The 17,438-nt window shown below is 39.4% G+C and overlaps 1 protein-coding gene across 1 annotated transcript in view; it reads right to left on the bottom strand.

Annotated features, from left to right (window-relative positions):
• Nucleotides 1-17,438, bottom strand: part of LOC120220600 (microtubule-associated serine/threonine-protein kinase 4-like) — a 168,347-nt gene that overhangs the window by 61,819 nt on the left and 89,090 nt on the right. Inside the window, exons 5-8 of the mRNA XM_039217708.1 lie at nt 12,724-12,802; nt 6,203-6,360; nt 4,227-4,302; nt 2,123-2,332 (exon numbers count right to left, since the gene is read on the bottom strand). Coding sequence (XP_039073639.1) covers nt 2,123-2,332; nt 4,227-4,302; nt 6,203-6,360; nt 12,724-12,802 — 523 coding nt within the window. The remainder of the gene's footprint in view (nt 1-2,122; nt 2,333-4,226; nt 4,303-6,202; nt 6,361-12,723; nt 12,803-17,438) is intronic.

Raw genomic sequence — 17,438 nt, 5'->3', positions numbered from 1 at the left:
TTCCCTTCCTTCCAGTATCAGCCATAGTGCGAGGCACCAGGGCATGGAAGACAACTGGGATGTGGTCCCTGGCCTTCAAAGAGCCCTCTTCCACTGGTGGAATGAAACCCCAAAACAGATCATGAAGCTGCACTATGGTCAATGGGCCATATTAGGGTTTTTACTTACAGGCAGAATGTAGCCAGTGAGGAATGTTATTAGATAAATGTTCTTACAGCCACACAGAAGTAAGGATTTGGGATTCAGGACTACTGCCTCAGTAAACTGTCCAGGTGGAAAGATATTCATTAGCCAGGCAGACACATGAATTTGAAATCTAAGAGATGCTGGTCTTAGCTACAGAGCAGAAGCCATCAGAGTCCATAGGTCTTTAATCTAAGAGAGCCAACAAAATCACCAGGACAGAGGGGAAGAGCAGTGGGCCACACATCAGATGACGGAAAAACTAACTTTCAGAAAACAGAAGTTAGAAGAGCTCTTGGAAGAAGATAAGAAATACAGGCACTAAAAATACCTTGGGAATCCTGGATGGCTCATTCAGTTAAGCTTCTAACTCTTGATTTCGGCTCAGGTTCTGTGCTGACAGCATGGAGCCTACTTGAGATTCTCTCTCCCTCTCACTGCCCCTTTCTCTTTCTCTCTCTCTCTCTCTCAAAATACATCATCATCAACAACAAGAGTATCTTAAAAGCAGGGGCATTACGAAGAGAGAAAAGGAAGATTGTAATATTGCTGAATATAGTAATATTCCAGTGAAAGAGACCTGCCCCAGTAAAATGTCCAGGGAATATGACAGTAAAGGAGGTCAGTGGACTTCAGTGAGTTTAGTGAGAGGAAGCCAGAAGCCATTCATTCAAGAGTTCTTCTGTATGCTAGACACCATCCTAGATGAACAGACAAAATCCCTGCTTACACAGACACCTATGCTGGTACCAGTCCCTGAGCTCTTACCAGTATGTGATGACATGGGTCCAAAAACTGAGTGCAAGCATTTAGTGACTCTTACATTTTTACATTTCTTGTAAATGATCATGTTCCTATAAATGTATTTTTATTTATAGGAGAATTAGTGCAAGCCAAATCAGAAATTAACAAAGAAAAACAAAAACAATGTATTAAGTCCTCCCAAAACACTCTGAGAAACACTGCCTTCATGAACTACGATAGGTTCCAAATGTGAGAAATGGGCACAGGGTACAGAAAGCTCTGTTGGGATGTCTGGATGGGAAAGAAAAATAGTGATGGCTAGTCAAGAGAGGCATCTTTTCATCTTGCCAGAACTCAATTCAGTAGGGGCAAATACAGATGAATTTCCAGAAAACTAGGATGCTAATATTTTTCCTCCATGCCATTATTTACATATTCATGCTTAGAAAAAACAATCTACGGTTTTTGCTGACATGGGCATAACTTATGCCATATGAGGTAGAGAAATACAATATATCCAAATATAGAGACTAAATAGGTTTTACTTGTAGGCTGTGGCTGATCAATTTCAGTCACAAGAGCAATATGTGCACTAATTCCATTCTACCATACACATTCCTTCCTGCCTGGGGTGTTATCAGGAGCTACGCATTCAAGTATTAGGCCTAGACAGGTACCTGTGTTTATCTGTCTTTTGGAAATTGGATATTTTGTTAGAAGAGGAACTGACACTAATGAAAATATAAGTTGCCATTTACTACCCAATACCATGTGCAGGTTAATTAATAGGACACATGGCCTGGAAGAAGCCAGCAATTTTCCATTTGGCTTTTCCTGATATTAGAACTAGATAGCATCATCAAATAACACACATGCACTCAGGCAATTTATAACTTTATGGTTGGGGGTGGGGGGAAAATCACTGTCTGAAAATCCTTTACAATCCACTTATCCCAGAGCCATAGATTGTTGGGTCCCAAGGTTCCTGTAAAGGTTATTACATTAACTTTCTATTACTATAAATGATGATGAGAATCAATTTATAGCAAGTAGCCATCAGTTTTTTCTCCTTTGCTTCTCTGGAATATGAACTCTATCTCATGGTTACAACGTGTAGGCAAATGCACTCATGAAATTCTTCTTTTTTCAGGGGAAAAGCAAACCAAACTGGAAAACTTTCTACAGCGGTTCATACCTCTTGTAGCAATTTATCTAATTTGTGCTGTAATTCAAGGAAGTATCGCGAGGTGATGAGACCCTGGTGGGATTTATCCAAGCAATCTCGAGCCAGTTCAATAATCTGATGGTGAGTGAAACTGAGCACCCCATCTGCTAGAGGCAGAACATGGTCAGGAGAGTAGCTGGTGATAATTTCCTTCAGACGTTCTTCCATCTGAGCCGTGGCCTGTTTAGAGAAGACATGCACACACAGATGTAAGATGACAAAACACAAGGGGACAATTCAATCATCACGTTTATCGAGCACCTTCATATTAGTTTCTAGAAACTAGCTGTGTATACATAAGGTCATCACCTACTTGTCAAAACCCACATAATATGCACCCCTGGGAGTGAACCTTAATGTTAACTAAGGACTTTGGCTGATTATGATGTGTCAACGCAGGTTCATCAACTGTTAGGGATGCTGAAGGGAGGAGGGTGTGTGTGTCAGGGCAGGGGCTGGGGGCCATCAGAGGATACAGGAACTCTCTGGACTTTCTGTCCCATTTTGATGTGACCCTAAAGGTGCTCTGAAAGATGAAGTCTATTTTTTATAAAGCAGCAACAGCAGCCTTATCACATGGAAGAAGATTTGAGGTATATACAAGGGAAACGGACTATCCTAGGGTGATAATTATCTTTTTCTGTCCCATCAAATATAAGATGGTCTGTGAAAGCTTCTTCAAGTAAGTCAAACAATACTGTGAATTGTTATGCTTTCCTTTTTAGGAAGCCTTTTTAGGCTATTTCTTTCAGATGAATGCTCAAAAATATCAGGGTATGTTTTTACCCATTCAAAACTCAACACTAGAATTCTACAGGGTGGGCCAAGAGTTGTTTTGTTCAGTAGGTTTTAAAGTACCAGGAACAAGTATCTTATAATATCATTATCCTTCTCTCAAAAAGCTGTATCACACGCAAAAGGCCAAGGAGATTCCCTTGGTAACATAAATAATTTCCTTCCAACTTTCATTTCATCCTATGACACCCTACTGGCTAATCAGTATCCTTTGCTTATATTAATTGTCTATGAGGAGGTAGGGAGGTTCCTCTTGGCCTCCTGCTCCCCTTTAAAATCCGAACCAGCATTAACTACGGAGAGTCAGGACCTATTTCCCTGGGGAACAAGTGACATGTAATTAATAGCTAAGACAGCTTTAATCAATGACATCAATGTCGAGTTCATTGCAAATAATAAGCACTTTGCTACTGATTTATGAAACCAGAGATTTCCTTTCATTTTCTTGCCTACGGCTGCTCAAGTAGTGGGGGAGGAACAGGAACACAATGGAAAGACTGTCTTCTCCCAGCTGGGCAGGAATGCTAGTGGAAAGGCCGCGGAAGCTAGGTGACAGAAACGATCAAACAGCAGGTTTTTGCAGCCAGGGCGCCAGGCATAACTCTTCAGCAAGTCCTCCCTGGCTCAATTTGGATTCCTTTTGCAAGTCTAATGGGGAACACTGCAACTGTACCTTCCCTTCTTAATTAATGGGGGGAGACACATGCTTGCTAAAGAGATAGGAAGTCATAGAAAAAAAAATGGGGTGCCTCCATGGCTCAGTCGGTTAAGCGTCGGACTCTTGATCATGATCTCGTGGCTCATGGGCTCCAGCCCCACATCAGGCTCTGTGGGGATTCTTTCTCTCTCTCTCTCTCTCTCAAAACAAATAAATAAACAAAAGACATTCACCACATACCACTCTATAGGTTTCTAAAGAAGGAAACTAGCTGCTGCTTGACAATACAGCAGCAGGGTCCAGAACAGGGAGGAGGGAACATGAGGGGCTGGAGGCTCACTCTGCCTGGGACACCTCATGAGGCCCACCCTGTGGGTGGGACAAGCAGCAGGATTCATTTTTGAGCCAGTTCAGCACACAGTGACAATGGCTAGTCCTCAGCCATTGTTAAAAAATGTTGAGTGATTTTACCTTTTACAGAAGCTATGGTGCTATTTTTACACAAGCCAAGCTCATTACTACTGGACTGGACCATTACCTCCCATAACAAAACCACCTTACACACGCTACACCCAGGTTGCCTGTGCGGTGACGCTAGGCATCTTCAATTTAATTCATTACCTTTGGGAACCTTTCTTTGTAGACATGGTTCATCATAATTATTTCATGGTCACAGCAGGCGGGAGAACGTCCAGGGCTGCAAGCAAAGCAAATTACCCTTTTAAGCTTGCCTCAGCATGAAATGAAAGTATGCTTTTTATTTATAAACAATTGGTTGCATCAAAAGTACTATACAACCTTCGTCAGAGAAGTATATTTGGCGATAAACTACAAAATCGGTCATTAGTACATACATACATGCCCACACACGGTGACACCCTGGAGAGGACATCAGAAAGGAAGCCTAAGAAATGGAACGCCACAAAATAATTATAGCTATGGTATAAAACTAGTTCAGAAACGCTCTTCAATTGAGCTTATATTCAGTATGTAGGATGCATTCGTGTAGTTCTGGAAAGCAATTAATGAATCGCAATAAAAAACAAAATAGGCTCATTAAGAACAGCAACATCTAGGACACATCGAACAGCAGAATTTCACACTTTTGTCGTACACCTGTGCTCTGCCACGTACCACTGAAGAGGTCTAAGAGTCTTCCGTGGCACAGCTGTCACCACTGAAATCCATTTTCTGGCCTGGCAAATATCTATTTGGGATGCTGAGGTCAGCACTTTGGACAATATGAAAAGCGCTTTCGTTATTTCAATGGCAGGTTCATGCTTCTTCCCCATGGTATATGGCTGTGCAATGTCAGTGTGAGTATTTACATTCCAGGGAGAATACAGCCTCCACTAGATACCTGAAGAACTCCTCTCATGACACCAAAAAATGGGCACCCGTGTGGTAAAATACAATGCCTCTACATGAATTCATAAAATTGGTCTTTTAGTTCCCTAACTCAAAATAATAACTCATTCCCAAATTATTCAGTGGGGCTACATTCACTATCAGTTTATGACACTAAATAAAAAAGCACAAAGGCGGGGTACCTGGCTGGCTCAGTCAACAGAGCATGGGACTCTTGGGTTGTGAGTTTGAGCCCCATCCATGTTGGATGTAGAGTCTACTTAAAAAAATAAAAAAACAAAAAAAACAAAAAACAAAGGGGAAAACCCTTCTCAGGAAACTTTGATGTTTAGTGTAACACTTGACAAACTACTTTTATAATTAAAGCTTAAACAGGAAAGTTATACTGATTCTACAGCATCAAGATGTCATACTGTGGAGATGGACTGCCGTGATCATCCTGCAGAGACCTGCCACCCCGGCTTCTGGGACTGCAGAAGCCTTCAGCCATCAGGCCCTTCAAAGATGGCCTCAGCTGCAGCCACCCCACCCAAGCCACGTGCTTGCCAGGGTACCCCACCCACGGATGGAGGTAGGGATAAAAAAAGTAAGGGTCATTTGGCTCAGAGGCACAACTCTGATGGGTCAGGCCATCCCCAGAGCCCCCTGTGGAGTCAGCTGTATGGCAGCTTCATTTGCCTCTGCCCCATTTTGCTTGCTTGCCTTCTTTCTAGAAGCATAAATCCTGAGCACTCCCTAATAAACAGCCTGAACACAAATCTGTTTCAGAGTCTGCTCTGGAGAAAGTAAAACTCATAATAAGAAGAAAGAATGAAAAATATGGAGTGAACTTTTAAAATGTGGGATCTGCATGAAAATCCTTCTATTTTTGGTGTCCTTCCTTTTTAACCAAGCTTAACTCTCTTAAAGTAAGAGCATGAAAGGCTCCTAGACCACAATTAGCTTATCTTGGAATTTCCAATGGCAAGAAGGCTTTATAGGAGGTCCCTGTGGTCCATCATGATTATTGCTAATATAGCAATTAGCAAGTTGAGAGAAATTAAAAGAAAAACAGTAAGATGCCTTTCAGTGGTAATTAACAATATCATGTAGAGATGGGAAAAATCACTCTCAATTTAGAGGAATTCAGAAATTAATACAGAGATGAATGGGAGGACCCAAAGGCTTCCCTTGAAATGGTTAAAACAGATAATCCAATTAAATGACATTTTTGAATCAGGTCCACATACCTCAGACTTCGGGAACGGGGTCGCATGGGCGTGTTCCTGCACCTGTTTTCCGTGGCAATGCTTTCAGTAGTACAAAAATGTTTTGATAGGAAGTGCAATTCATCTGGTGTTGGTTGGTATGGTAACTGATGCAGCTTCTCCTGGGAGGAAGAGGAGGACTACAAGAAACCACAAGGAGGTTAGCGGATCATGTCGGAAAGAAACACTTGAAGTGAATCTGCGACGAACAAAGCAGTGAACCTACGTGACATCACCATTTCATACTGTTGCCTTTTCATGTTAGAACTACAAAAATTAGTGTCTAAATGTGCACCCTTGCTGCTTTCTCTGAGAGGTCAAAATGCCTTCCATATTTCATCTCAGTTGTCTATAAGACCATCTCCCAGAAGACAGTATCCTCTCTTGTAGAAAACTCAGGCTCTGAAAATGGGCAGGATCCACTCAAAGCCAATGTAAGAAAGTGACAACCGGAGAATCTGGGTGCATGAAATGACAGATTAGTTCTCAAGTGAGTATGGTACCCTCGTCCCTACCACCGCTCACAATCAAACACTGTGACTTTCAGGTGAGTAACATAAAATGAATTTTAGGATGTGTGATCACAAATAAAGCAAGAAGAGACCTTTCTTTACAAAGCATGCTGCCCTCTGACGCATCACTATGTGCCCTGTGTAAAAAGGGGAAGAGGTGAAGAATGTACTTTTCTCACTAATATCATTGTTTTAAAAATTGGATTTTTTTCCTCCTTTTTTTCTTTGGCTAACATTGTTTTTTTAAGCAGCTTCAGTAGTGGTGAGTTTTTTAATCCCTTGCATACAGATTTACTTTTTGAAGAGTGTTGCTCAGTAGTTAGGACAAGGTAATGTAGACAAAGTGAATAGCTAAATAACACTGTTTTTAATCAATCTGAGAATTTTAATTCTAAGGCAAACAGACTTTTCTTTTTATTTTTTCCTGGGAGGTAAACTCTACAAGCCCTTCTCACAAAAAAATGGAGAAGTTTTTGACCAAAAGAATCATTATTAGAATAAGTGTATTTGTAAAGGTAACACTCATTTGAAATCTCAGTTCTAGAAGGTTTTTTTTTTAAACCTGTCATTAGGTTAATACACTTCATAAACACTGAAGCATCACAATGAAGCAACCCTAGAAATTAATGACTAAAGCTTAAGAATACCCTCGTACCTTGAAATTATAAAACACCTTATAAGTACATACTGAGACAAAGAGGAATTTTTATAATGTAATGAGATTGTTTTATAAGCCATAAAAATAGGAACGCTACTAGAAAGAGTTATGAGAGACACCAAATCTCCACTCAGAAAGTACAGGCACAGTGTTAAACACTTTTCAGGAGGAATAAACAAAACACAAACCAAGTCAACTCAAGCAATCAGAACGAGAATTATACAATCATGGCAAGCAGGGGAGACACACTAGTCATAAACGTGAAGGTAAGGAAATTAGCAAATAAGAAAACAGAATTAACAATCTATACCTAGGTCTCAGAGGTAAATCAATATCCACAATTCCGTATCCAAGATTTCAAAGCCCTAAAACCCTGAAGGTTATTCGTAAGTTTACAGGTAATCCTTTTGGTGGCATGGCATCAATTCAACTGATTGGGAAGCTATTTAAAGCCACTAAGTGTGACTGTTGATTCAGGCAGAAATATTAACAGATTTGATTATGTGCTGCCGGCCCAGTTGCTGTGGGGCTGTTGTGTACAATACAGGGGTCAGGTTGCCTTTCTAAAACATGAAAATTAATTCCAAAACACACTGGGCTCTAGAGTTTCAACTAAAGTATCCAGGACCTGTACTTGCATGCAAACCACACAAAGTACATTCAGGAGGGTCAGTTCTCTCTGTGGAGGTAAGGAGGAGAAAGGAATCGGATAGGAAAGGCTTTTCTTGTATGTTTTTAACATTTATTAAACAAAACAACAATTTATTTTAAAAATAGCCATAGCAAATGTAACAAACTGTTAACAAGTGCTGACTCTGAGGAGGAAAATTTTGTGGTTATACCACATACCCAGCAGGGAAGTGAACTCTGTAAGCTGTGGGCCCCGGGTTTACCGAATACGGCAAAGTGAATGATAACAGTGGCGTGACAAAGTGTTATAACCTTGACACTACTGAAGGAGCAAGGAGGCAAGGAACGCCTCTGGGAAGAAAGCCTCTTTCATCTCAGTTGGAACAGCAATGTACAAATGGGATGAGGATAACACCAAATCCAAGTGACACGGGATGGATTTACAGCTGTGGGGACAAGTGTACGCCAGCAAAATGGCCCCAGGGGTTCCAAAGGTACCTAACAGAGCCCAGAAGGGGAATTGATACTGGACAACAGAGAAGGCTGAAGTTAGGTTTCAGCAGAGCTCAGGGACTCAGTCAGTGGAGAACTTTCAGTCCGTGAGAGCTGCAGGACAGCAGAGACGCAGGCACCGGACTCAAGACTGCTCACTTTATTGAGAAGACACCTCCAGTGATCTAAACAACCTGGGGCACCGCTTTGCTGAGAGCTTCAAGAATTCGCTTGGGGGTTTCTCAATAAAGTATATCTCATTACTTTATATTTTTAGCGTATTCTCTAAATGTGCTATCAGTGGGACTCATCCCCCAACTAGTTTGCGTCTGACTTTTAATAGTGCCCTAGTTCAAATCTACTTTCAAAGAGTAAAGAGTTACATTGAAGAGCTGCAGAAGACTTCCTCCATAATGGTCTGAATAGTGCTATCTTTTCGTCTCCCCAGACAACCATTTTTGCAAAGGACAGTATTCAGAAGCATGCATCATTTTTAACTTGTTATTGATTAAAGGTACTATCATTTTACAGTCATACCTCATACATTTAGAGGTATTTATATTCTTATTTCCATTCTTTCCCTTCCGCAAAAATAATTTATCTGTTAAATATACGGGGAAATGTCTTCCTACTGCTGCGGTTCCATAGTACTTATTTTAAAATTAAAAATTATGATCTGAATATTATCTTGGAAAAGTTCCACAAATTAATTTTAATGGCAAAATTTGAAGTTAAAAGAACTTGCAATACTAAATATTTTCTGGAAGGGCTGATTAACTTCCTATGACCAAATCTTTTCAATTTCAGAATACAGCATTTTTAACAGTAGCCAATTTTACAGTTATCATAATGCCCAGAGGATAAAGATTTGATGTTTACATTTCAGAGTAAGTAGTTCTGGAATTCAGTTAACACCACCATTATCTGTCAAACTGAAGCTATGTATTCCAAGTGTTTGTAAATTTGTCTCCTATCTTTTTATTCAAAACAATAGCTAAAATGCATTTCTTTTTTTTTTAAATTTTTTTGTTAATGTTTTATTTATTTCTGAGAGAGAGACAGCATGAGCAGAGGAGGGTCAGAGAGAAAGGGAGACACAGAATCTGAAACAGGCTCCAGGCTCTGAGCGAGCTGTCAGCACAGAGTCCGATGTGGGACTAGAACCCACGAACCGTGAGATCATGACCTGAGTCGAAGTCGGACGCTCAACCGAATGAGCCACCCATGTGCCCCACTAAAATGCATTTCTGATTAGCTAAATGACTTACAGTTAACCCAGAAAGTGAAAATCTGAGAGAGACTCAGATCAGATTTACAAGAGAAGAGGGGCACCTTCTTGATAGTACCTTTAATCAAGAGTTACATACAGTAGAGTATGTAACTCTTTATCCCAGGGCTGTGAGTTCCAGCCTCACAATGGGTACACAGATTACTTAAAAATAAAGTAAAATACATATTAAAAAAACAAAAACAAAATATAACTACTAAGCAGTTTTGCACAATTTTTGTCCCCAAATTTAAAAGACAAGAATCCCCACAAATGAGGGCAATAAGAAGGAGCTTTTCAAATCTTCACTCATTATTTTCATCAACAATAAGAAGAAGAGACAACTGAACTTCTGTAAGTGTGCAAAACCTACACATCACAGATTTAACAGTTCCTTATGTTTCTGGGCAAAAATAATTGTGAAAGCTAAAATTTTATCTTGAAGGAAAATGTGGAAATTTGAGGTTAACAATTCTATGTACCTTCTTTAATACATATGTAAAAGCAAAGCTGTCTTACTTCTGATTGGAAGCTATCGGTCAGAAACAGAAAGTGTACGTGCGTGCGTGCGTGTGTGTGTGAAAAAGAGAGAGAGAGAGTGAGAGAGAGTGAGAGAGAGAGAACCAACTATCTCAGGTGTCTTCTTCTTTGGAGTATATATGGAAGTCAAAGATGGTGATAACTCCTTTGTGACAGATGGCCAGGTCATGTTCATTAATCAAAAGGTTTATTTTAAGAAATACCATGTAAATTCCTTCAAAAGAGCCATGAAACCGGAGTCTAGACTGTGTACTCTTACTAATAAACAAGGAGGTTGGGAAAAGCCCCCAATTCATTCTTTGTGCCTTACGTTTCTGACCCATAAAATGAACAGAACAATAGCAACTAAATGACAGGGTCTGTTGCTGGGACTAAACAAGGATTATAATGCATTCCAAGTAGTTAGAATAGTGCCCAGAACATAGTAAGTGTTTATAAAACAAGTGGATTTTTAAAAATTATTTGTACCAAACAAGGGCCATTTCTATGTTAACTCGCCCCTTTATAAAGAGATTTGCTTTTTTATAATGGTGTATGATTTACGAGAGATGGAAAGATGAAAGATCTTGCACCCTTCCCTATTTTTCTTGCAGGAAACAAATTTCTGTATCCAAACCACAATAAAACTTGACTGAAGGGCAAAGCAAGGTCATAGAGCTGAAATGAAGAATTTGGAGACAAGAGACTTCCCCATAAGTCTGTAGAAGAACAATACTTAAAATTCAGAAAATTACCTTTTTTTTTTCCTTTTTGGTTCATCAGTCTTAGCATTCATTTTCACATTAGAGTTATCCATGTTTTTAACCTCTAAAGTAATCAATAACCAGGAGCACCTGAGTAGCTCAGCTGGTTGAGCATCTGACTTAATTTCATCAGCTTAGGTCATGATCTCATGGTTCATCATATTGAGCCTCGCATTGGACTCTGTGCTGACAGGATGGAGCCTGCTTGAGATTCTCTCTCTTCCTCTCTCTCTCTCTGCCCCTCCACTGCTCTTGGGCTCTCTCTCTCTCTCTCTCAAGATACATAAAATAAACCTTAAAAAAATTGATGGTTGCAGACACAGCAGCCAAGGGTGACTTTACTGTTTTTTAGTGACAGTTTTATCCACTGATGCCATTTACAAATGTAAAGCCTATTTTCTTGATGCAAGCATTCTTTGTCACTGAAACACTCAAGACTGTCAGGGCATTTCACCAAAATTATCTAAATGGACAATAAACTCACATACCACAGCAAAGAGGAATAGAGGACAGGAAAATAAATTACCTCTCCTCAAAAAATTACCAAGGAGATGGTAAAAATAATCCAACAGATTCTAACAAGGCACTATTAAAGGAGCTCTTGAAAACTCACATTATACTACATCTGGAACCCTGGAAACACATAATATAAGGCAGTGGTGATACCAGTTAGCTTACAAGCTTAACTGTAGTGTCTTTTCAATGCAAGTACTAGTAAGTGGCTGAATCTATATGCTTAGCACAGTGCTGGGGTCTGTGAAAAGCCAGCCCACCACCACAACAAAATAACAGATGAAACCTGGACACAATAAACCATGGATTTTGACAAAACGAAGATGGAAATGTATCCGAAGGAAATCTAAAATTATCAAGTCCATATTTCGGCTGGTTCGAGGGCACTCAGACCACCATTAGGTATTCAATGAATACCTACAACATACCTGGCCTTTGTAAATGACCACCAGCTTCTAAATAGCCCACAACACCACTAATTCAAACTGAGAAAGTATCTATCTAACTTACTGAATCGTTTCCATTCATTGCAAGGTCTTGAAATGTTACAGTTTGGGGCAAGAGTATCTTTCTTCCTCTATTCTATTCTCATGGTTTCATTTTGACTCCTTGTCTTAACTTACTACTAAATTCTTTTAATCTCCCCTTAAAAAGAATCTTACCTAGAAGGTACAAATTTAAGGCTTTCCATTTTTTTCTCTTGAAGGAGAAAAACAAAGAAACTAAACAACAAAAATAAACAAACAAAAACATCCCTGCATCTAAGGCACACAAGGAAAAACAAAGGCCATCAAAGTTTAATGGCATTTTCAGTACTGACATCGCTGGCATGGAATCAAAGCAATAAAACCAGATTGCATTTCCACCCCCAAACTACACCAAATGGTATTAAAACAAAAGCTCCCAATCTCCTCCAAACTTGTGATCCTGGGACTGACTTAACTCAATTTATGCACCATAGTTTAAAAGCTTGTAGCAAAGGGTATATGTCCTTTTTATATTTGTCAGCTCATCATGTGAGGAGTAACCCATTCAGAGCTGCAGACATGCAGAATTTATCTTCTCCCTCCTTCCAGGAAACCTCTCCCGTGTAAGAGAGTAACAGAGCCGTGTGGCTGCGTGGAGGACGAGAAAAGTGAGGCACTTACAGAGACTGTGGAGCTGGGTGTGTTTGTCCCATAGCCAGAGGAAGGGAGAGAAGCCAAAGACCAGCGGCGTCCATCAGTCCTAGTGAGAAAGGGAGATTAGCTTTGGACAACAGTGGAGTACCGTTCCACGGGAACCGCAGGGAAACCAAGTATTTTCAGTCAAACAAATGACACAAATACAGTCAGTGAGGATGAGGAAATGTTCGGCAAGGGCCAGGGTAAACAAACATTATACAGCAGGTTGACTTTTATTTAAACTGAATCAATACACCCCAACAAGGAGAAAGTGAATGGGTTGATCCATATTATTGATCTCTTGCTAACGCACTTTGACAAAATGAATACCAGGATAATTACAATGGTTAGACTCAGCAGATTCAAATGAATAAAAACAGAAAGGGAGGAGGAAAAATGCTCGTAGCTGGAAACTGATAACTGAGGCCATGGATCTTCGGAATTTGTACCTGAATTCCAGCAAAGTACAAGAGCCTGTGAGGACTTCCATTACATCCTAAAGAAGCTCAACTTATTTTTAAGGGAACTGTCCTATTCATCACATCCAGGGAAGGGATTAGTGGGGCTCTGGGCTGGTTCAAGCCTTAAGTAGCAAATAACGTTCACACTAAAAAAGGGACTGACCCTATATTCAGATTCTCTTAAGAGTTGGTGCCTTCTGGCATGACCTGGCTTCATAAAGTGTTGTAACAAAAGCCCAGTGCACAGGTTTCGAGTATGCAGCCCCATTCTGGCCAGTGACAGCAGGGACAGAACGAAACTTCTCCACTAATGATAGAACCTAATGCACAGAGTAGAACTGTGGCCCTGTCATAGAGACAAAATGGTCAGGAGTCCTTGAAGAGAGTGACTTTTCTCTCCAAATGGTCAGAGGGTAGCCTTTGGGGTAGATTCTAGTTATGAGTGAGGGTCACTGCAAGGGTGTCAGATGAGTTAATGAGACAATACTATTGCAAGGGAACATCAGAAAGCAAACTTTCTGAAATCTCTGCTTTCTGGAATCATTACTTTATTATTTATTCTGAGTAACACTGTGACTTCAAAACCATATACCATTGTGAAAACAAACACATGGGCATTTGCCAAGGGAAAAACATGAAAAGCACACATTATAAAGAGCCAAATTACATTCTTTAGATGGAGTATCATATGTCGGCCTCTGTAATGCATGACTATATCAATTTACCAAATGGGAGGTAAGAGTAGACCAAATTCACCACAGACACGATTCACAGTAAGTTGAAGTCAAGGGGATTCAACAGCACTAGACTTGAATTTGAGAAATGTCACAGTTAGATGTTTATGTAAAAAAACTGACATCTGAGACTAAATTACATTCAAGGGAAAATATAATCACAGGCTACCATGGATGTTGCTTCCAATAAATGCAAATGGTCCACAAAGACAAAATGGAGAAATTCAAGTGGACGAATCACAGAAATATGACAATGTTAAAATTTTAATGAAATTTACCTGTCATTTCTGTGACCATGATTGGTGTACAAATGAATCAAGTATGTTTTTAAAAAAAAAAAAAAAAGGAAGCAAAATAAAAGTATTTGTAAATATATCAGATACAAGGAACGGGAACAAGTAAGTCATACGTTGTTTCAAAATATTTCTCAAGAGATCTATCGATTAAATGGACACAGGTGAGTCCTATTTTATTTGGCTACTTATTGAAGACTTAAAAATCCATGCTGTACTTTATATTTTAAATACCTCCAATTTTTAAAAGTAAAAAAGGATATGATTTTTAAAAGAATTATTCAGTCCATTTAATAGCAATTATCAGAAACTAGTCTCTGAAAGAGCGAGGGACACAATTTCCCCCACCATGATTGTGTTTTGTGATTCATTAACTCTCCTTTCCCTCAGGTATCAATGAGCATATTTCACATGAATGAACATTTCCAAGAAAAGACATGTTCTTATTAGTTTTGAAACATAAATTACCTTTGCTTACTCTGGAAAATACACAACTAAAAGATGTTTAAACAAGACTGGGTTTACTACTCTGTGCAGCCACGGACCAGAAATAATTTATGTCTCATGAAGTTCCCCAAGTTCTCTGTGTCTATTTACTCAAATGGAGCACAAAAGACCACTGCGTTTTCATTACCATGACAACCGCACATCAACTGTTACTATATATGCTACGTACAGTACTTAAGAGAGAGCATGCCCTCTTTTTTTCAAGAAAGCTATCACACAAGTGCAATTTGGATCCTGCTAACAGTGTTGTCTTTTCTTTGCAGTAGCTACCAATAAAATGTTGTCGGGAGACAGACTACATCCTTGCCAAAGCAACAAGGCTTTTTTTGAAGAGTGATTGTGTGTGTGTATGTGTGGGTGAAAATCGCTCAATGTTAAACTAAGTGAAAAAGAAGCGAAAAACATTGAATGGGAACAAAAAGATTGGCAAAGAAACCCAGCATTCCTACACGACTCATAAAAATATAAAAAATTAATATAGTGTACAATAAGGAAAGAATGAAAAATCCCAGGATCGACCCGTCTATTCTAATTGTATGAAGAGGAGGAAGATTTACTTATTTAATTGTTAGACGTCACCTGGAGTGACACACTTGACGTTCTGGCTGATCCTGGAACAAGCTGAACTGAGCCAGCACCCAACAACCGTCTTATGACCTGAACTCGGCAGGCGAGTCTGTTCTAGTAATTTGCTTGGGGAAATTTACCCTGAAATTTTCCCTGGTTAAGTACCAACGAGGCAACTACAAAACCCCGAGGTATGTATTCAGGGCTCCATATTTCCAACCTAAGTAAAAGCAGTTCAAAATGCGTAAAGTCCCACGACTTCTGGGAAAGGCAGAACAATGTTATCACCTCCATCTTCTCACCCAGGAAAAAAACTGTCAATTCCATAATCAGATGGATTGTAAATCAGTATCACAGTTATTAGCAAAGTAAAAATACATTTCCTTGCTCCAGACAAATTTACTATACTACAATGTTCATTTTCAGCCTTTTAACTCAGTGGCTAAAAAAAAAAAAAAAAATCAGCATGAGAATTTTACCTTTTATAAATGTGTTAGATAATGTAGAAAGCAAGTGAGTGCCATCATATTTTCCAGCCTGAAATTAAACTATTACATTTCAGGGAATGCCTACTGGTGGATTATTATTATATACATAAGATGAGAAAACATTAATAAGGCTGATATTTATCCCTTCACTCAAGAATAATTTTAAAAACGGGGCAATCTCTTCTCTGGTGAACTAAATATACAAAACAATAAAATGGGAGACTCTCAAAAATGGTATTACTTCTTACAGCCTCAAAAATGCATTCCAAATGAAAGGAAATGGAGACCTATCAGTGGTGCGTTCATGTTTCCTTAATAAAAGTCAACTTTAAAATGGAAGAGACAGAGATACCAGAGGTTAAATAAAAACCACCAACTGGAGTTTTTATAGCAAATGCAGGGTTCTGTTTACTTGAATACATGTTGAAAAAGATGATCACTCACGTCCAAATCCAAATTAATACTTTTTGAAGAGTGTGGAGGGAGTCCCATCTAGAAACTCACGCGAAATGAACTAGAGGTCTCCTGTGATAATCTTCTGTCATGGTGTATGGGTTGTTGGTCAAGAAATAGCATGCCTGAGGGTTTGTGTGTTTTGTTAAATAGCACAGACCCCAAATCGATCTGTCATCCAGTCATCCACTTAATTATCAGGTTCTCTTCATTTTTATAAATAGGGCAGGATGAAGAGACCATATCTGCATGTTTAAATGCACGTTGTAATGAGATTTGCAGTTCACTTAACATGGTTGAAATGCATTCTTTTAAGAATTGTGTTTTAAGGACCATGGTGGGTTCTTGTTTATTAATTCTTAAGAGAATTTTTTTTCCACTTAGAGAAGTAGCATTATCATGAATTAAAATTCACTAGGCAAACACAGGCTTCGGAGGACCTGTTAACTTTTACATTTTCTTTTTAATGCTTAAAACAAGCCGCTAAAGAAGAAAACCGGAACACGGTGAAGAGTCAGGGTTGGGAAGGGGGAGTCTCAAGTTGCTTAGAGAGCATGTTTTGTTACTCTTGTGTCCTGCCCACAGTGGGGGACTGGAACTTTACACACACAGGCATATACCACATAGTGAGAAATGTGTAACATTTACAAGGGAATCTTCGTTATAGAGAATGGTGAAAATACTGCCAACAGATCCTTTTCTCTGGATTTAATAATGTAAGTGCATTTGTGCTGACAGTGAGTACTCTCCAGGTTTTGCTGGTTAGTAACATGTGTTAAAACAAATCATTTTTTTCCTTAACCTACATACGTGTCTTTATTAAGTGCTACGTCATCTACTTGATGGTATAGTTAGGTCTCCGAGAAAAACGAGCAAATATGCAGGACATTCAGACCTGAAGGGCCCTTATAGCCGAAGGGGCATTTTGCTTTCTGTGTGTTTTTCCAGTAGAAGATCCAGAACCAAAAGGTCTGAGATTACGTCATATGCCCAGGATTGGTGGCTTTGTGCTGTCAAGTAAAGAGGCATCTTAGAGTTTATACCCTGCAACCCCAAGAAAGGTCATAAAAAAAAAAAGTATTTCAGCAATAACAGAAACAGTTGCACCAGGACATGTAGCTCGATCAAGTCGTTATAATGTAAGCTCAGATAATTCAGTAATAATCTGTTGAACATCAAGCATGCCCAAGGCATTGC

The sequence above is a fragment of the Hyaena hyaena genome, unplaced genomic scaffold, assembly GCF_003009895.1.
Source record: "Hyaena hyaena isolate Hyena2069 unplaced genomic scaffold, ASM300989v1 scaffold_710, whole genome shotgun sequence".
Classification (NCBI taxonomy): domain Eukaryota; kingdom Metazoa; phylum Chordata; class Mammalia; order Carnivora; family Hyaenidae; genus Hyaena; species Hyaena hyaena.
The sequence above is the reverse complement of the archived record's forward strand: the minus strand, read 5'-3'. Positions and strand labels throughout refer to the sequence as shown.